This window comes from Anoplophora glabripennis, unplaced genomic scaffold (assembly GCF_000390285.2).
Source record: "Anoplophora glabripennis isolate ALB-LARVAE unplaced genomic scaffold, Agla_2.0 scaffold725, whole genome shotgun sequence".
NCBI classification, from domain to species: domain Eukaryota; kingdom Metazoa; phylum Arthropoda; class Insecta; order Coleoptera; family Cerambycidae; genus Anoplophora; species Anoplophora glabripennis.
In genome coordinates this window covers 223321-244154 of record NW_019426038.1, presented here as the reverse complement: position 1 = coordinate 244154, position 20834 = coordinate 223321, and the positions used below count along the sequence as shown (strand labels likewise).

At 33.5% G+C, this 20834-nt stretch overlaps 2 protein-coding genes and 1 long non-coding RNA gene across 3 annotated transcripts; 2 read left to right on the top strand and 1 right to left on the bottom strand.

Annotated features, from left to right (window-relative positions):
- The first annotated feature begins 734 nt into the window (after nt 1-734).
- Nucleotides 735-3358, top strand: LOC108911649 (putative GPI-anchor transamidase). The gene is made up of 6 exons (XM_018716632.2): nt 735-866; nt 924-1199; nt 2332-2540; nt 2718-2835; nt 2888-2998; nt 3064-3358. The coding sequence occupies exons 1-6, from the start codon at nt 792-794 to the stop codon at nt 3310-3312; spliced, it is 1038 nt and encodes a 345-aa protein (XP_018572148.1). The 5' UTR covers nt 735-791; the 3' UTR covers nt 3313-3358.
- A 4951-nt stretch (nt 3359-8309) lies between these two features.
- Nucleotides 8310-9192, bottom strand: LOC108911648. Its single transcript, XR_001964510.1, has 2 exons — nt 9068-9192; nt 8310-8849 (listed from the first exon to the last, which is right to left on the bottom strand). It is a non-coding gene; the product is annotated as an uncharacterized LOC108911648 (long non-coding RNA).
- An 81-nt stretch (nt 9193-9273) lies between these two features.
- LOC108911646 (guanine deaminase) lies at nt 9274-20103 on the top strand. The gene is made up of 8 exons (XM_018716631.1): nt 9274-9445; nt 9896-10165; nt 10231-10449; nt 11370-11477; nt 11558-11659; nt 14803-14968; nt 19545-19691; nt 19823-20103. The coding sequence occupies exons 1-8, from the start codon at nt 9338-9340 to the stop codon at nt 20020-20022; spliced, it is 1320 nt and encodes a 439-aa protein (XP_018572147.1). The 5' UTR covers nt 9274-9337; the 3' UTR covers nt 20023-20103.
- The last annotated feature ends 731 nt before the right edge of the window (nt 20104-20834 follow it).

The following is a 20834-nucleotide window of genomic DNA, read 5'->3' as shown; positions in this document are numbered from 1 at the left end:
TGGGTCGGAAGGCGAACTGCTCGTCTGGAATGACTTGCAGTTCTTGGAAACACAGCATCAAATGCCTTATACTTGAGTTTGGTCCATTTAAAGATTACAAAAATTTTTTAATAACCATACGCGTTGGAGGGTATGGTGGTACCCACCATTACCGCTCAAGGAGTTTCATATCACTGCCTGATCTTAGTTTGAGTAAAAACTGTCATGTAAACTCAAATTTTTTATCTAGAAAATAACTCAACGAATTCTGCAGCTGGCTCCCGGACTACAAATCATTGTGGCCAATTTCTAGCCATGGAATAATGGCGCGATTACATGTATCGAAACTTAAAAAGTATCAGTATCGAATACTTTTCTCATCGATTACTCAGTATTCGTTACTTATTCAAATAACGAATAATTACAATATTGACGTCACTAGTCTTGCTGTCGCTTCTCGTTGGACGATCTCCAGCAGGTCGTGGAGAAATCATTACACTCGGTGCAAAAATAACGCACGCGTACAGCCAGTGAAACATCTTACACGCGAAAAATTTTAACTGAATTTGTTCAGTGGAACATAAAATTGCACTTAGTGCACACCAGAGGGCCTTTCGATTTGGCAAAAATAGTAACTATTAGTAGCTAATAGCATCTTAGAGTTACTCTGAACTGATATTAGTTGCTAATAGCATCTAATAGGTATTAATTTTGTCAAAACGAAAGCCCCTCAGTTTTACCAGTGGAAAACCCTATAAAATTCAAAAATCCTAACCTAGTTCCATAGATGAAACTAAATCCTCAATAATTTTATGATAATGGATGTTTTAAAAATATTGTTATTGCAGATTTTAATATTATGTTTTATAATTATTTGCAAAGCACAAGTTAATGAATACATTTTACGGTCATAATAACAATGTTAAAATTAATTTTATTTTCAGAATATACAATTTCCTTCGAATGACCATACCAATAATTGGGCAGTGTTAGTAGACACTAGTAGATTTTGGTTTAATTATCGACATGTAGCAAATGTACTATCAATATATCGGAGTGTAAAGCGTCTAGGTATACCTGATAGCCAAATTATTTTAATGATTGCTGATGATATGGCATGTAACCCAAGAAACCCTAGACCTGCGACAGTTTTTAATAATGCTAATCAGCATATAAATGTATATGGAGATGATGTCGAGGTAGACTACAGGGGTTATGAAGTAAGTTAAATGTTTTGTATTCCCTATAGGGCTTCAACTCAAAGTATTAAAAAAAAAAACTGATCAAGTGCCAAAAATTTGAAATAAGTGACGTAAATGTGACTTCCAATATAAGGTAATTAAATACTTTTTAGTAACCTTTATTTTGCATATGTATGATATTATATTTAGTATATTAGTATATTTATTATCGTGACTAATTGATTGAACCAAATTTCACCACTTTCTATGATGAAAATTAATTACACTAGTTCAAATAAAAATCTATCTATTCATTTCAAAATGCAGGGTGTTGAATTGAAAAAGAACTTAGCAGTTTTTCAGTAACCTATATAAAGCAATTATTGTGTTCTAAATTTACATGATGAAACTATCATCAGGTGTAGTTTTAGTTGACTGGAATATCCAGTTGCATGCAAATGTCATTACATTGATCCTTTTTTGAAATAAATGATATGCCATTGACTAATATAAAAAAGATGTCATATTTAGATCCTACACATGTTTCCGAAAAAAAAATTTAATTTATTTCATATTCATATATAAAATACATAATTTTCAAGAAAAAGGAATTTTCAATCGATGCTCACCAAAAAATAATAGACAAAAACTTTTTCTTTTTTTTTAAATTAAAAACCCAAGTAGTGGTAACGGTCCCAGAGGCTTTATTAAGTTTCTTGTCCATTTAATCGTTTTTCTATATAATTTCTGTAATTCCAATAGATACATCATCAAAATGGCCCACTCGGTATAAAAACGATTTAAAGATAATATTCTACATTTAAATAGACATCGTACTTAAACACAGTTTTAACCTTAACTTTATGTACCTTCTAAAGCTTTAAAAAAGACCTAAAAGTTACTATTTGACTATTTCTTTTTTAAAAAAGTGACTAGTAATTGTTTTTTTAAAAAAGTGACAAAAGCCCTGATATATATCTAATAGAAAAACACAGCAACCCAAAGTTTAATAATCAATAATTTTAGAAATTGGATAGTGATTAACTAGTTCTCTGATTCTCATAACTACTTAATAAATTTTTATAAAACATCTTCAGCTGTTCAACATCTTCAACATATTTTTATTATATTTTATAATATTAATTTGTTATAATTATATTTAAAATTTAAGGTTACAGTGGAAAATTTTGTAAGACTACTTACTGGAAGACTTCCACCAGGTACCCCGAGATCTAAACAGCTCTTAACAGATGAAGGGAGCAATGTTCTGGTTTATTTAACTGGCCATGGTGGTGATGGATTTTTAAAATTCCAAGACTCTGAAGAAATAACTAGTCAGGAAATGGCTGATGCTTTAGAACAGATGTGGCAAAAGCAGAGGTTGTCCTTATTTGTTTATTTGCTCTCACATTTAGCCACTAAAAAAATATTTTTCAAAGAAACATATTTGGGTTTCTTTAAGAAATACGTAACCCGTTAAATATTTTGTGTTATTTTAATATAACTAATAAACAGAACTTTTATAAAATCATCCTCTACATTATATATAAATTTTAGGTATCATGAAACTTTTTTTATGATTGATACCTGTCAAGCAGCTTCCATGTATGAACGTTTTTATTCACCAAATATATTAGCTGTTGGCAGTAGTTTAGTTGGAGAGGATTCTCTTTCGGTATGTTTGATGTACATAAAAAAATTTTGATTTTAAATTATTACCTTTTTAGCATCATGTAGATCCTGCTATTGGAGTTTATATCATAGATAGATACACCTATTATGCCTTAGATTTTTTAGAAAATGTCGATCCTCAAACTAATAAAACAATGGGAGAATTTGTAAGTATTACAATCATTACCAGTTGTATAAATAATATATCAATAAGTTTCCTGTTTACTTTTAGCTACAAGTTTGTCCCAAAAGTGTGTGTATATCGACAGTAGGAGTGCGAAGAGATTTATTTATGAGGAATCCAGATAAGGTGCCCATAACGGATTTTTTTGGATCAGTAAGACCTGTTAATCTTCTTACCAAAATTAAAATACAGCCAATGATATCTAGTCAATTAGAAACTAACACAACTGATAAATCTAAACCAAAGAAATATAGATACATTCCACCACTTATAAATTTTAATACAGTTGTATATTAATTTGTTAATAATTAAAATATAATGACATTAATAATAAATGTAAATGAAAAATTTATAAATGTATTTTTTTAATATCAATGAGGTACATACAGTGTAGGAAAGTACCGATGATCTATCAGAAGTTACGTGAGAGCGATAAAGTAAGCCATAGAAATCCATGTGATAGACAAGGATGGCTATAATGAAGGCGTCTAATAGTCAACGCCCGCGTGGGCGGGTGCGTGCGTGCGTGCGTGCGTGTGTGAGTGTGTGTGTGTGTGTGAAAATAGTAATAAACATATATAAACTTGAAGTATGTGTAGTCAGTAGTGTTGCAGTCGGTGTTCCAGGAACACGCACATAGAGTGTCCTGATTTCGAAATTTCAAACCAAAATGGGTACAATAAAACGGAATCCAAAAGAGAGTACAAAAGTGTGTTATTTATATAAAATAGTAAACATTTTTTGAAATTTAAAATTGATACATCTTCACAAAAATTCATATAAAAATACACATTATGTACAAATATACATAAAAATAATAACGAGTTATCTACCTTAACTAACACATATATAAATAATAATAAAAATAAATCATATCAATCATATTAACCTAAGTGTTTCGTGATTCACCAGATTCAATTTGATTTTCTAATAGGTATATGTTAGATATCAAGTCTTATTTTATTAAATATACAATGCAAACCTAGTCAACACACTGAAGCAGTGCCTGTTTTAGATATAAATTGTACCTAGGTATTATTTTTCAAATAAAATAGCTGATCCAGTTTGTGATCCAAACACAAGTAGGTATTAAGTGTCGTTTCTTTATTTGAACATGATCACGTAAAAATCATGTTTGACCTTTCGCCGTATGTAGAAGATGTGGTATCATACATAGCGGGCTTTGTATCTTCACAGGTTATAAAAATAATTTCTTGTGACATTTACAAAAAATATATAAAGGCATGAAACACGAAGTCTCATGCATTAGCAAAATGTGGAATTTGTAGCTACTGATTGGACACGTAAAAATTTGCTTTAGCCAATTTCATCAATACATTACCCTTAATTAATAAAAATCCTCAATCAATAAAACCTTAAGTATCCATATATGGTGTAAAGATATACATTTTTACTTATAAACAAATTTTGTCTTCTTTTTTATTTTTTGCTAGATTCATCGCTTCATGCCAGTTTGTTCCTCTTTTCTTTAAGGGCCGGTACTTTCAGTCTAGATTAAATACACCGTTAACTAATCGATCTATAAATTAATCCCAGTAAACTAACTCAAGTTTAAAGGATATTGGGTACTTTACGGTTTTTTCAAACACTAGGTTAGGTAAACTGGGTTTGAATTAGGATAGTAGGAAAGACGTACGTCGTACACAAATTTTAAATTTTATGTTATGATGCANTGTGTGTGTGTGTGTGTGTGTGTGTGTGTGTGTGTGTGTGTGTGTGTGTGTGTGTGTGTGTGTGTGTGTGTGTGTGTGTGTGTGTGTGTGTGTGTGTGTGTGTGTGTGTGTGTGTGTGTGTGTGTGTGTGTGTGTGTGTGTGTGTGTGTGTGTGTGTGTGTGTGTGTGTGTGTGTGTGTGTGTGTGTGTGTGTGTGTGTGTGTGTGTGTGTGTGTGTGTGTGTGTGTGTGTGTGTGTGTGTGTGTGTGTGTGTGTGTGTGTGTGTGTGTGTGTGTGTGTGTGTGTGTGTGTGTGTGTGTGTGTGTGTGTGTGTGTGTGTGTGTGTGTGTGTGTGTGTGTGTGTGTGTGTGTGTGTGTGTGTGTGTGTGTGTGTGTGTGTGTGTGTGTGTGTGTGTGTGTGTGTGTGTGTGTGTGTGTGTGTGTGTGTGTGTGTGTGTGTGTGTGTGTGTGTGTGTGTGTGTGTGTGTGTGTGTGTGTGTGTGTGTGTGTGTGTGTGTGTGTGTGTGTGTGTGTGTGTGTGTGTGTGTGTGTGTGTGTGTGTGTGTGTGTGTGTGTGTGTGTGTGTGTGTGTGTGTGTGTGTGTGTGTGTGTGTGTGTGTGTGTGTGTGTGTGTGTGTGTGTGTGTGTGTGTGTGTGTGTGTGTGTGTGTGTGTGTGTGTGTGTGTGTGTGTGTGTGTGTGTGTGTGTGTGTGTGTGTGTGTGTGTGTGTGTGTGTGTGTGTGTGTGTGTGTGTGTGTGTGTGTGTGTGTGTGTGTGTGTGTGTGTGTGTGTGTGTGTGTGTGTGTGTGTGTGTGTGTGTGTGTGTGTGTGTGTGTGTGTGTGTGTGTGTGTGTGTGTGTGTGTGTGTGTGAAAATAGCAATAAACATATACAAACTAATATATATAAACTTGAAGCATGTGTAGTCAGTAGTGTTGCAGTCGGTGTTCCAGGAACACGCACATAGAGTGTCCTGATTTCGAAATTTATTACTTCGTAACTGTGTGAATACCTTTCAGTACCTTCGAGAAGTACTTTTGAGAATAATCTAGTGAGCAAAAATGCCGGATAAATGTGGTCATGATCAAAATAGAGAAAAAGTTTGCGTGCCATGTGGTCGAAATTGTTATACAATTGTAGTTCCTTCCATTTTCGAGTCCACTCGTTGATGAGGATCTGACGTTGGTCTTAGCTAAAACTATATCTTCGATGCTCGATGGAAATCGTGGATCTAACAAAGTAAACTCCGGTTGGAGGAACTTCTTTATCAGATTTTCTGAGTTTGGAGTTATACGATACCTTTTCAATTGATACATAGGAACGTTTATTTTTCGACCACATGGCGCACAAACTTTTTCTCGATTTTGATCATAACCATTATTTATCACTAGATTATTCTCAAAAGTACTTCTCGAAGGTACTGAAAGGTATTCACACTTATGAAGTAATAAATCAGGACATTGTAGGTGCGTGTTCCTGGAACACCGATTGCAAGACTACTGACTTGTTTACACATGCTTCAAGTTTATATACATTGGTTTGTATATGTTTATTGCTATTTTCATGCACACACACACGCACGCACGCACACACACACACACAAACACACACACAAACACACAAACACACACACACAAACACACACACAGAGACACACACACACACACAGACACACACACACAAAATTTTGGCTGTTTTTTGTATCATTGAAATTCTATTTTTCCATATTCTTGTGATGGTTTATGTTGTGCTCTAAATGTATTTCCATATTTCAAACACCCACACGCAGACACGGACAAATACACACACAAACACATACGCACATACACATCTTATGGGCCTTTCTACTCCCTTCATTTTGAAAATTTTCGATGGTGGAAAACTCGAGTAGGCGATCAGCTGGGATTTCACTCTTCACGGATTTTTCATTGTTAAGAGTCCAGGAAACGAACCCTCTGACCAGATTTTTGCGTTATCGGGGACAAACTTTTTTCGCCTTCAAGACCACCGTGCATAAGGTTTTTCGAAGAAAATTGTGGTACGCCACTGGTAAAAACATTTTTTTAATATTTTTTTATGATCTACTTTTTATTTTGAACAAAATTACCCTCTAGCTCTTGTAATTTTTCCGTATATAAAACTTTTGTAAATACCATTTTTTCCCACTGCTAACAGAGGAATATAAAAATAACAAAAGCATTATGAAGTACGCTTTGACTCAACCACCGAACATGGTCAAATAGGCATTGAAAAAAGATTTTTGCATTGAAAATGATATTAAAAAACTAAATTTCTTGAAATTTTTTAGCACACTGTAACTTGGAAAAGAAAACCCGTAGAGCAGAATTTTATATGACAAATATTTATTTTTTAAAATAAAAAATCCACTGTTTAATTTATTCCCAACCTTTATGTTACACCCTGTATAAGCAATTATGCTAAAAACTCCTTATATAATTTTTTCGATTTTAAAAATATTTGTTTCAACCGCGCCATTATTCCATGGCTAGAAAATGGCCTCAATGATTTGGAATCGAGGGGGATTATCCCTCTTTATCCTGCCTCATCTCGTGTAGGCCTGGACAGCTTTCAACGCCCCATCCGTCGTCTACCCTGACCGCAAATGCGGCCGGTGTAGGCACTTTGTGGGACCTCCTTTTGTCCTGGCTGGGCCCCGTCAGCTAGGACTCTTCCTTCTGGCACTCTTCTTGCTTCGCCGGCTCGTCTGTGTAAACCCTGGGGGTGGTGTTCCAAGCATACACCACTTGTGACGTATTAGACTAAGGATGTTATTATTACAGAAAACTTAATAAAAGGACAGTGGTATGAGATTTTAGTTGAACATCCGATTAATAGAAAGTGCAATTAAGTAAGACATGGTTTAGCATGTCGCAGCTAAATAATGGTTTCATATAATAAATAAAATCTGAAAAGGTAGCAAACACCTATGATCCTATTATAAAACATTATCACCAAAGAGAGTAGAACATTATCTGGTTTCAACTGCACATGTAAACTTTGTAATGATTGAATTATATATTTTCTGGTAGGATTTAGAAACTTAGAATAAATGCCATAATGATATATTAATTATGCCTCAGTTATAGATCAGACAACTGTCTATTTTGACTCAGTGAGAATGCAAGTGGTCTTTTTACCATGGTATAATTTTGTATTATTTCACCGTTTTTAACTGCTTCATAGTAGACAAAATTTTCTTAGAAATTTCTATAAATTGAATATTAATTCCATCATTAGATTCACATATTTTAGAAGTGTTTCTTGTGATTAATATCAAAATGATGGATAACAGCTTTCACTGATACAAAAAAAACAAATCTGGGTATTTTTGATTTAAAAGTATATGGAAACTGTAGATAATACCTACTCCTAGAGATAATTTTTACATATAATGCAATTATGCAATTATTCCTCACTACTTTTGCCTATAAAGGCAATAATAATCAAAATTTGTTGCATTCGAAAATGTTTTTTAGTTCTGGTAATTTTTATATTATTTTTAATTTTGTTATTGCGGCCTCACTGCAACAGTAATGTATATACATATTATTTACACTTATTTTTAATTTATATAAAAAAAATTATCAATCCATTGTCGCAATAACATGGTAGAAATAGTTTATTTTTAATATATTTCAAATATAATCAATTATAACGTCTGCGCGAATTTTTGTTGGAAAGTGCTCGTTTTTTTGTTGCCACAATTTTCATGACGTCATGGTACAAAACGATAATAAGCAGGTTATTAATGTGCTTAATCAAAAAAAATATACCTTATGTATGTATATAGACACGAGAGAGTGCGTATCCCTGCAGTTTTACTGCGATCCATGTGCATTTAGAGAAACTGCTGACAAATTCAAGACATCCAGAAGAACCCTTTAACAAGAAGATAAACTACAATAGCGTTAATTAAGCCATCTCTAAATATCGTTATTCTATAGTTTTATCGTATTCATACAGTCCACTTCTTTGAATAACCATAGCGTTTATAGCACCTTGTACATCTATCAATTCTAAGTACGGTCCTGACTTGCATGGATTAGAAGGGACTAAGTAGAACATGTCTTTTTCATTTGCTTCTACTATGATCATAGATAAGACTATGATCGAATAAACAATTGTATTCAGTCATATTTATCTGTAATAAGTAAAGTAGATATTTTAGGTATTACTGCAATTCAAGTCTGAAATGGAATGAATGAAAAATAATACAGAAATTTATATTCACATTGATTATTGACTAAATGAGAAAACACTGTTTTATTTGCGCAACTAAACCTATACAAATTTGTACTAATTAAATTTATCTGTCCAAATATATTTTTTTTTGTAGTTTTGTAATCTGAGTTTACTTACCTTACACCGTGTAGATTGTAGAATATATTTCCTATATTTAATGATACAGAATGTAGATATAATTTGAGGCATTTACAAAATGTTTTCTACAATATATATTTTTTACGTACCTATATATGTATACATATTTTATGTATTACTTAATAGTTCATAGATTAAATTGTTATCAAGGATTTTGTTGTAAAAACAAGTAAACGTATCTACTATGCACTTGGAATTATCCAAACGTGTGTATCAGTGCCGATGCTTGTGTAGAAATTCTCGTCAGAAATGAGTAGTGAAAGACTAGTTATTTTTTTTGGAAACATCGTACATTGTTCAGAACAATTCAAAATACATATTATTGAAAATGGATTTGTGATGGTTTTAGAAAATAAGGTAATATTAATTTTATAATTTGACTCTAAAGATAGATTTAACTTGTTTGTTTTTATTATCAGAAATCACAGGCAACCAGCAATACTGCTGTAAATTTATACAGAGCAGTATTCTTGTTTAGATACTGTTTATTTGTTTAGAAATTGTTTCGATAAAATACATATTTTTCTCTATCACTCTCAGAGAGAGGAATAGATTAATATTTTCAACATTGGAATTAATTTATTACAGAAATATTAAAATCATAATCATTCTGTTGGTGTGTTAGAAAAACACTTTTTCTTTTAGATTAGAAATAATATATTTACATACATTTTCTACACATTGATCACAATTGAAACTGATTTGAAGTTTAAAAAAATTGGAATACAAAAATATACCTACTTCGCAAGTCATGTGATGCTGATAACGTGATGTGACATTTACATTTTGTCTGCCTTTATGTTATAGATTATGGAAGTAAATGAAGAATCTGCCTTTGAAGAAGCAAAAGCCAGACTAAATATTACAAAACACAACAATATAGAGGAAATAAGACTGAAGAAGTCCCAAATACTCATACCAGGTTTAATTGATACCCACATTCATGCACCTCAATACCCAAATAGCGGTTTGGGTTATGATAAACTGTTACTTGAATGGTTGGATACTTACACTTACAAACTGGAGAAAAAATATAAAGATCAGGACTTTTCTAAAAAAGTATTTGACGCTGTCGTGGTAAAATAAATTTTAAATACTAATTAAATTTTGTACCACATAATAATTATAATGAAATATTGCAGAGAAAAACGCTAGATCATGGCACAACAACAGCTTGTTATTTTGCATCATTATATTCAAACAGTAGTCTTTTACTAGTCGACTCTGTCATTACACATGGTCAAAGAGCACTTGTTGGGAAAATTAATATGACCACATTAGCACCTGAGGATTACATCGAAACCCCTTCTGAATCTATCATAAATACAAAGAATTTTATTAAGGATGTTACATCCAAAAAGGTAAGAAACCTTTTTCAAAAACATTTTAAAATTATTTCTTAGAATTGCAAAATGATACTAACTCTATTGGCTTTAAGGTTACAAATCTGAAAACTCTGTGAAATTTAACGATTATAATGGTTAGTGCAGAAAGAGGCGATATTGTTAAGTAATATTTTCAGTTTAGAAAATCTATTAATGACAAGAATCTGTTAATCCCATATTATAATAACTACTATCATTAGTAAAAATTTGTCATTAGATTCATAAATAGAAAAATAGTAACTTCTTTTGTAAAAATGCGCGCTTGTGTTTAATTTTACTTTAGGGGAATTACTTTATTTATTACCTGGGCAACTTTGTGGAAACATGCGATATTGGGATTATTGTAGGTAATATTGTAATCACGTTTACAAATGTAAAAATTTGTAATTAATTTGGAAAAGTTATTTTATGTTATATTTTATGTTACATGTATATTATATTATACAGGGTGTTTCAGTATTAAGTCGACAAATTTTGATGTGTTCCTCTGGTCAAAATAAGTAAAAAAAAGTATATAAACATAGGTACGGAAACGCTTTGTTTTCGAGATAGTGTTAAAAAAATAATATTTTTTAATATCTTGAGAGTAGAAATATTTAAGTAAAGTTTGGTGTGATTTTTTATTAAATAGTTTGACACAATATGTCTCAGTAATAAGTATTATTAGCTATCAGTGATGGAGATATGGGTAGGCAATTCAGTTATTTCGGCAAATAAAGTAGTACAAGCTTTTGGGGCCCTATGTTTGTATACCTTTTTTGTACTTATTTTGACCAGAAGAACACATGTTCAAAATTTGTCGGCTTAATCCTAAAACACCCTGTATGTTTTCTTAACTAATTTTCATAATATTAACAATAATTTTTTTTACAATATTTAAACATAACATTTTCCAGAATGACTTGGTTCAACCCATTATAACTCCAAGATTTGCTCTGAGTGTAGATATGAATTTAATGAAAGAACTAGGAAGTATCGCTAAAGAACAGGAGGTGCCCATTCAGGCAGGTTTTTTAGATATTTTACATACCATACTTACAATTTGATATGATAATAAACATATTTTTATTGTACTATATTTTAGACACATATTTCTGAAAATGTTGATGAGATAAAGATGGTAAAAGAGAAATATAACATGTCATATGCAGAAACTTACGATAAAGCTGATCTATTAACAACAAAGGTAAATCACTTTGAATATGAACATTATTTTATTCTAATGTGTCGAATGCTATGAGTAAATAATCCTTTTAAAAAATATAAAAAACTGTATGCATGAGATATAATATAAATAAGTTTACAAAATACAGGGTGCGGCAAAAAGGTAGGCAGGATTTCAAATAGTGGTTGCTCGGTTTGTAAAACCGGTAACACTGTGCAGTCGTGTGCACGTGATCGCGTTGGATAGACAAAAGTATGCAATTTTCAGTTATCGACTTGGAGCGGAGTGCATCGTGCTTTCGTTGTTGAGGAGTTTATTAGAAATAGGGAATCTGTAATAGCGACGCAGCGTGCCTTCTGTAATCAGTTTGATGTTGGTCGGCATGGCACGGTTCCGGATGGAAGAACAATTTGTCGGTGGGTTTTACACTTCAGGGAAACAGGTTCTGCGCTTAAACGAAAATCTACTGGCCGACCAAGGACAGTAAGAACACCGGAAAATGTGAATGCAGTAAGAGATTCCGTACAACAGTCTCCAAGGCGTTCAGCTCGTAAGCATGCAGCTGCTTTGGGAATTTCCGATAGAAGTGTTCGAAGAATTTTACACAACTCACTCCAAATGCATCCGTACAAAATGATGGTAGTGCAGGAATTAAGTGAAAGAGATTTTGAAACCCGTACAAATTCATGCCGGGATATTCTTCAAAACATTCCCCGAGGCGCTGTATTCATGTCTAGCGATGAAGCTCACTTTCACCTATCGGGTAGCGTAAATAAGCAAAATTTCCGTTATTGGTCGACAAATAATCCACAGGAACTTCATGAGCGACCACTTCACAGTCCAAAGGTTACCGTCTGGTGTGCAATATCTGAGTTTGGCGTGTGGGGCCCTTACTTTTTCGAAGAATAAGGAATAAGTCAAGTCAACGGAGATCGATATTTTGATATGCTTAACAATTTCCTGCGTCCAAAAGTTAACGAGTTGAATGAAAATCACCGAGAACATCTTTGGTTCCAGCAGGATGGTGCTACATCGCACACCACGCGTCATTCACTTAATCTTCTTCAAGAAATGTTCCCAAACAAAGTGGTGTCTTTACGGGGTGATCTCGGCTGGCCGCCGCGTTCGCCTGATTTGTCGCCTTGTGACTTTTTTCTTTGGAGTTACTTCAAATTGAGAGTTTTTACACATCGTCCGCAGACATAGGAAGAATTAAAGGGAGCCATAAGACAAGAAATTGCCGCAATTCCCCGAGAAATGATCCATCGGGTAATGACGCGCTTCCGTGAGAACCTACAAGAGTGCATCGACAATAATGGCCGTCATTTAAAAGATATCATTTTTAAAAAATAACGTTCCTAAATGGTATGAAATGTAGATTTAAAAAATAAAATAAAAAATGTTTGCTTTATGTGGTTTGGTTTTTATTGACATCCCAAATAGTACCTATCATTTTGCCGCACCCTGTATATCAACTTAAATAGTCACTGCTAGTTAATGTTTAGGCCTTCGATATAGTCAAACTGGCAGTTTTCTCGCCTAAGGTATAGTAATGAGGACTAATAAGTTCAGAAACACAGAGTGTCTACTAAATTTTTATTTTCGGATTCAAGGAGTTTTCAAGGTGTTCAAGGGTTGATTTTAATTCATTTTCAAGGAGGTACATTTTTCTAGGGTAAACACTTTTCTCTTTGTAAAAGCTAATCGACGTTAATTTACTCGAAATTTTTCATTTTCTTTACTCAAAATATAGTTATTAACTTGAAGATGAAGGTGCGCTCCGCGTTCACGACAGATAAAAAAATTAAACATCTATCTGACCATCTCTCTGATTCTCTTTAAAAATTTAAACTCGAACGCATACGAGCGATTATTAAGTATCGCATTAAGATAGAATAAGATTGTAAAACTTTATAATTCTAAAGATAAAATATATGACTGAAAAATTGACAATTTAAACGTGATGATATGGGATATTTAAGTAAAATTGATCATCATAATTTTTACACTTACAACATACATTGAAATTATATTATATTGAAGGAATTTAATTATATTTATTAAACAAAAATAACAATACAATATCTGAAATAAAAATTTTATTACAATAATCGTTACAAAATTATATTAAATTGGTTTTGAGAACTATAAAAATTAAACAAAATTAAAATATTTAAGTAATTTCTAAAATATGAATCATTTTTTTAATTGTTTATCTAACTCTTTAATTTTTTGGTCATATTGTACTACATTTTTCTGATTTTCACTTATTATCATTTCTAATTCTTTTTTTCTCAATTTTAAATCTGCTGCTTCTTCAACCAATTTTCTTTTTTTTTTTTTTCTTCACTTTCATTTTCTCTTTTGTCTTGTAAAGCTTGTTTTCGATTTGCAGAAGAGGATTTAAAAGCAGCAATCATTGGTTTAGTTATTTTAATATTTTTTACATCACCGTTATTATTAACAATAATAAAATCATGTACAGATCTTTGAGATATAAGACTTTGTTCTTGTAGATTCTCAACTAGGAATTCTTTGTTGAAAGAAAAACTGCGTTCTACAGCAGCATTTCCATGAAAAAATACTTAATATTCATTTTACAAATTCGACAAAATGCGCAGATATTTTTTGCTCAGCACAGTTTCATAAAAAATTCATCTAGCTGGTTTTTTCTCATCAAACTTTAATAATTCTTTTTTTACAGCGTCATTTTCTATAAAGGTAATCCTTTTCAATTTCTTCAGCAATAAGTTCACCAAAGTGGTTATACTCGACTAAAACTTCTAAAGCCAGTTGAATCTGAATTTTAGCAATTATTTTCGGATTCAACATAACATAAGGAGAACAAAAATTAAATTCATTAAAAATTGTAATTAAATAAAATGATTGTGAAACAATTTTTCAAGGATCATTAGGTCGATTCGAGGAGATTTCAAGTATTTCAAGTAGATTAAATCCATTCAAGGAGTTTTCAAAGTTTTCAAGGGATTCAAGGAGCAGTAGACACTCTGAAACCAGTGTATGTCTGATGGTTCTACTAAAGAATGATTTAGCTGTTTACTAGATATTGCATGCATTCAATGTTGGTGAAGGCATTAATTGGCACAGTAACTCTTTCCTACAATATTATTACTTGAAGAAGCTGTATTAGATTTTTTCCTTAGACCATTCTTGCCCATGGAGTGTATCTATCTGACGATGAACTCAAATTACTAGCAAATAGAGGTACCTCCATCGCGCACTGCCCAGAATCTAACACGTGCCTAAAATCGGGGCTATGTGATGTACGAAGACTGCAAGCAGCTGGTGTCAAAGTAGGTCTTGGAACAGGTAAGCAAATTTTGCTCATTTAGAGTACATTATATATCTTATTAAATCATATCATACCAAGAAAATTATAGTGGACATACTTCGATAATGAAGAATAGGATCCATATGCCATGTTTTAGGGGATGATTAGAGGCCCACATAGAGAACGTCGTGACAAAAAATTTTTTATAGAAGAAATTGGTGAAATAATCATTGAAATTAGGAGTGGCTGATTATGAGGTCTCAAAAATATTTGTCATAATCAACTGATAGATATAGTGAGGTGTTTTATACAAAAATTAACATTTTATGAAAAATAAGAAAATACCTGTTTATATTTATCAGTTGATCATGGAAAAAATACTTTGTAATTATAGGTGCAACCCTTAACAAAATCTCAGGGTCAGCCATACCCCATACCTATTTTAATTTGAAGAAAAAATAAAAAATTAAAATAGGGGTTGCTGACTAGTATCTTGCAAAAAGCTGCATATACACTGTGTTCACGGATTGAGTACACGTGGGGTATAACTGACAAAAATTTTTCGAGTTGAAATTTGAGCTTCTGGGTATCATCTCTGCTTGGCCTTAAACTAAGAAGTTGGAAAAAATTTGTCCAATTAATTAATGTAATAAATAAGCATAGTTGTTGTTCTGATAACAAAATACAAAGAAATGCATTCCGAATGAAATACAGACTTGCAATAAAAAATGCAAAGAGAGAAGCCAATGACAGATTGATAAAAAGACACAGTAACCCAAAAAAATGTATGTGGGACCTGATAAATAAACAAAGAAATACAACGAAACACACGGTAAATGTTACAATACATCCTGATAAATTCAACGAACACTTTGCAAATGTAGCTAAAAAAATATTACATGAACATAATTTATCGCCTGTAAATACTANAGTGCAATAGGTTAGATTTAACCGTTATGCTGAGATGGGTGGTGCCCCGCAGGATCTCCAAAGCTCGAGCGTGGGACACGTGCTCGAAGCTTTGTCCGTTCACTTCCAGGATCTGATCGCCCCTCTTCAATCCCACGTCTTCCGCTTTGGACTTTTTGTCCACTTTAGAGATGAATATACCAAAGTTTCTCTCGAAACCGCCAAGAATTTGGAAATTCAGAGGCTCCTCTCGGTTCGGTCTAGCTAACACTACGTTTCGTATCCGAGCTTTGGCGGCACAGGCTATGTTCAAGAGTCTTAACTGACCGCCCATGTTCTCCTTCTCAAGACCCTGTTCGAATGTCTCCAGGAACTCTATCATGTCTGGGTCCGTTTCGAAGTCCGTGAAGTGGTTGTTAACCCACAGGAGGACCACCCTCGTCACTCTATCACGAACTTCGGGGTCTTTAAACCAATCTAGAAGCTGGTTGGCCACATGCAGTGGACTGTGAATGAACACGCGATGCGTCAATAAAAAGTCTTCCACGTATGTGGGGTCTGTGAGGGAGTTTTCTTCAATAAGCTGAAGCATGAGTCGTTCGGGAGTTGCGCGGATCACCACGTGACCCCTCCGGTTGCTGCTAGGCTCCATGGAACCCCTGAGTTCTGTCACCATCACCAGTTTGCCTTCAACCTCGTGCCTCCGAGTATTTTCTTCACCTTGGTGTAATATCCTGAGGAAAAAACGGATGTTTGTAAATTACGAATTTAGTTTCTGATTTTATTAACGCACCTGTAATAATCCGATTGTGTTATGCACACGAACTGGCAGTCATCACATTTGGTTATCATAATACCTTTGTGGTAAAGTTTGTCCATTGTCGGGAGTATGCCAAAGGCGTCTCCCATCGTGAGGGTCTGATTTTCTTCGCCGGGTATGACCACTTCTACACAGCCATTGACCAGGACCGACCAGGAGTCTAATTCTTCTCCATCATTCATAACTATGGTGCCGGCCTTTTCTACCACGGCAAAGACCATCACAGAACATAGAGCTCTTCTTACGGCTAGAGTCATGTTGGTAAAAGCCTTTAAATGCTGAGTGAACTCCAACAGTGCCTCAATGTCATCTTCCGTACGCTCCGTGGGTTCCTTCTCAAGGCAGTCCCTGACACGATCCCTCACCGTCAAACTCTGCAAATTTTGAAATCAGCCGATGCAACGGTTAAAAAGTTGCAGTGATACGACTTACATCCATGCTCTCTACCAGGTCGTCCTCCTCGTCGCTGTCAACTATGCTCTCGACAAGCCCAGTGAGGTCGAGCTCGTCGCCGTCGAGTTCCGAGTGGGTGGAGGCCATGGTGTCGGAGCCGCTGTATGCGGAGCTGGTGTCCGAAGAGTGAGAACCCCTGCTGCACTTGTGGTATAGGCTCTGACGTGGAATGTTTTGACCATACTAAGAAACAAAAATATTTAATTGACTAGTTATAGTCTAGATTGGAAAATATCACTTATCCAAGTTTTGACTAAGACACTGGTCAAAATTGGATATAACAGGTTAAAATTAATAATCATGTAATTTACCGATTACAAAAGTATTAATCTAAAATTTATTGATACTGTCTCACTCGAGGTTTAATTAATAAAACTTAATAGTTATCTCCCTAAATCGGACAATTATTTTTAAATTTGTTTTTTTAACCACGTAACCAAAATGGGAATTTAAAACTTGGAAGCTTCCATTTCAACGAGTTTCTTATAAATATATGAGTTGTTTAATATGGCATTTTGGATATTTCTATGCTTTTCAGGAAACTTTATACTTTCTCAAATGTTTTGTTTGTTATTTTTCATTGAATACATTTTTCGATTTGCAAAAAATACGTCAATACCTGTCGCGCGAAGAAGTGTGAGTAGGCGGTTTATTATTATTATTATTATTAATGTACGATGAATTTTCAAAAATTGTCAAGAGTAAAGTAAAAATATCAAAAATATTTACTTAGATAAGTTGTTGGGAATTAAAAGTTATGACAGATTGTCAATTTTCAATTTGATCGGCCAACTTTGATTTTTTCTTGTTTTTTTTTTTAATCTCCTTGGATTGAAAGTAATGGTAAGCTGTTATTTGTTTATGTCAATCCCATATGTCATATTGGTGTGGTATCTCTTACGATGGTATTATAGGCCCTTATTTTTTTGAGCAAAATATGAACCAGTATAGCTACTTGGAAATATTAAACAGTTTTCTCTTTGATTGGTTGAATAATATGCCTATGAACGATAGACAGGCTTGCTTCCAACAAGACGGAAACCCGTGCATTAAACGTGAATCGTTCGAGAATGGCTAGATGGTCAATTTCCTGGGTGGTGGATTGAGCAAAATGGGCCCAATTTCTTGGCCTCCTAGAAGCCCTGATTTAACTGTAAAGGACTTTTATTTATGGAGCTGTCTCAAGCAGAAAGTCTATGAAAAAATAAGAGATACAATTAATGCCATCCCAATTCAAGAAATCCAAAATGCCTACACAGAATTTACCAAGCACGCTAAGCGATGTGTAATAGTTGGTGGCAGCACATTGGAATAACTTTTATATTATTTGTTTATTTATGTTTATTATATTAGTAATGTTTTCTTCTCTAATAAATAATTAGGAATTTGTACTTTGTGGTTATAAAAAGTAAAAAAAAGTTGGCTGATCAAATTGAAAATTGATAATCTGTCATAACTTTTAGTTTTCAACAACATTCATAAGAAAATATTTTTGATATTTTTAAAAACAAAGGTACTTTACTCTTGACAATTTTTGAAAATTCATTGTAAAAACACCCTGTATACTAAATAATTGAACTATTTTTTTTTTACGTTTTAGTTTAAGACCAAGCAGAGATGATGCCGAGCTCAAATTTCAACTCAAAAAAATTTTTTCATTTACACCTCACGTGTACTCAATCGGAGGACACACTATATATATATATATATATTTCTATTTTTTTTTCCACAATCGATATATAAAGAAAGCAGGTATTTTTTATTTTCACAAAATGTTAATTTTTTTTAAAGTTACAGGATATTATGAAGTTTAATCAACACAATGTTAGTATAATTAAAACTTAAGTATAACTATATCAAACAAAATAAAAAACGTAACAAATTATGTGCAATCTTAGGGTCGGCAACCCATTATTTACATTTTCTATTTTATTCACAGTTTTTCATCACGAAATATCTCTATGTGAGTCTAGAAATCATCCCCTAAATAAATGGTATGGATTTCACACTTCATTATCAAAAAATGTGTTCTTTAGTTTTCACCAACCGCCACTGTTTTAACGTGTCTCATTCAAATATAGAAATATAGTTTCGACTCGCTACCATTAATTAATCATATAATTATTAAAAAAACGATCCTGAAATAGAATGTACTAAAAAGAGAAAGGAATACTGGAACTATATTTGTATGTTAAAGTCTTTATATCTTTTAAAAAACCTTAAAGTATATGATTTTTATTGCATAATAAAATATTTAAGAAAACATACTTATTTAGTTTCATAATTTAATTTATTTTTTCAAATAGCAATACTTGTGCAGTCTGTTTTACAGTAGATATTAAATATTTTCCCACTTGCTGATACAAAAAATGAATATATTTTATGAATAGATACAAATCAAATAAAGGTAAATGTCTTGATATTAATTTTAGATGTATCTGGAGGTCCTTCTGCATCCATCATACAAGCTATGAAAGCAGCATTGGATGTATCAATCCATATTTTTTTCCAAAAGGAAAATTATACACCTCTCAATTTTGAAGATGTCTTTTACTTGGCTACGTTAGGAGGAGCAGAAGGTATAGTAACAATCCTTTATTTCAGGGATAACTTTTATATTGCTAACAATTTTTTTAATTTTTACATAAAATATATGCAATGTTAGTTGTAAATGGCAATTAAAAGTTTATTTAAATTTTATTATTTTCAGCATTAGCACTTGAAAATAAAATTGGTAATTTCGAAGTAGGTAAAGACTTTGATGCCTTAATAATAGACATGGATGTAGAAAATTCTTCATCTGATTACTTACTAGAGTGCAGTCCCTCGGAAATTTTACAGAAATTCATCTATCTTGGTGATGACAGAAATGTTACGAATGTATTTGTAGCTGGTAGACGCGTTAAGTAATTTTCTAGATAACTGAATATTGTAAAAGGTATTTGTTAAATAAAATGTTAAAATAAGTCTTATTTCTACGAATTTCCACAATTTCTATTTTATTTACGGTACACCGTGTGAATTATTTCAGTTTCACAAAAATGAAATTTACAAATATACTTCAGAGTGCTTCAGAGTCGGAGATCGACCGGTGTCCCCCAGGGCACCGTCCTGTCCCCACACCTATACACCATTTACAACTCCGACATCCCACATCCACCCAACACCAACATATACTTATACGCCGACGACCTGACAATCACATCCCAATCCGTAGATCCTAGATATTCCGTCTCCCTCCTCCAAAACTCCTTAGACCAACTTGAAACCTGGTGCAACAGGTGGAAAGTCAAAATTAATCCCAACAAAAGTTCGGCTATCCTTTTTACCAAACGAAAAATCCCACAAAACCTCGACAGACTGACACTATCCCAGGAACCTATCTCCTGGAATCGACAAACACGATACCTGGGCGTGACGATGGACCAGCGTCTCACGTGGAAACCGCACATCGTGGAGACGGTGGCGCGAGCGAAGACCACCAGGGCTAGGCTCTATCCCTTACTCAAAGGTGGAAACACCCTCAGTTTAAGGAATAAGCGAACGCTTATCAAGGTGGTACTTCAACCGCAGCTAACCTACGCCTCCACGGCGTGGGGTCACGCGGCAAAAAGCCACTTAAAGTCATTACAGGCTGTGGAAAACATAGCCCTCCGCACGGCCACCGACGCGCCCTGGTACGTAAGAAACACTGACATATTACGAGACTTACAATACACAAA

Bases quoted from the DNA above. Each gene is read 5' to 3' on its own strand.
- LOC108911649 (XM_018716632.2), top strand. From the start codon at position 792: ATGATAATGGATGTTTTAAAAATATTGTTATTGCAGATTTTAATATTA. The intron at 867-923 runs GTTAATGAATAC...TTTTATTTTCAG, and splicing joins TAATTATTTGCAAAGCACAA to AATATACAATTTCCTTCGAA. The intron at 1,200-2,331 runs GTAAGTTAAATG...TTAAAATTTAAG, and splicing joins TAGACTACAGGGGTTATGAA to GTTACAGTGGAAAATTTTGT.
- LOC108911646 (XM_018716631.1), top strand. From the start codon at position 9,338: ATGAGTAGTGAAAGACTAGTTATTTTTTTTGGAAACATCGTACATTGT. The intron at 10,166-10,230 runs GTAAAATAAATT...GAAATATTGCAG, and splicing joins AAGTATTTGACGCTGTCGTG to AGAAAAACGCTAGATCATGG. The intron at 19,692-19,822 runs GTATAGTAACAA...TATTATTTTCAG, and splicing joins TACGTTAGGAGGAGCAGAAG to CATTAGCACTTGAAAATAAA.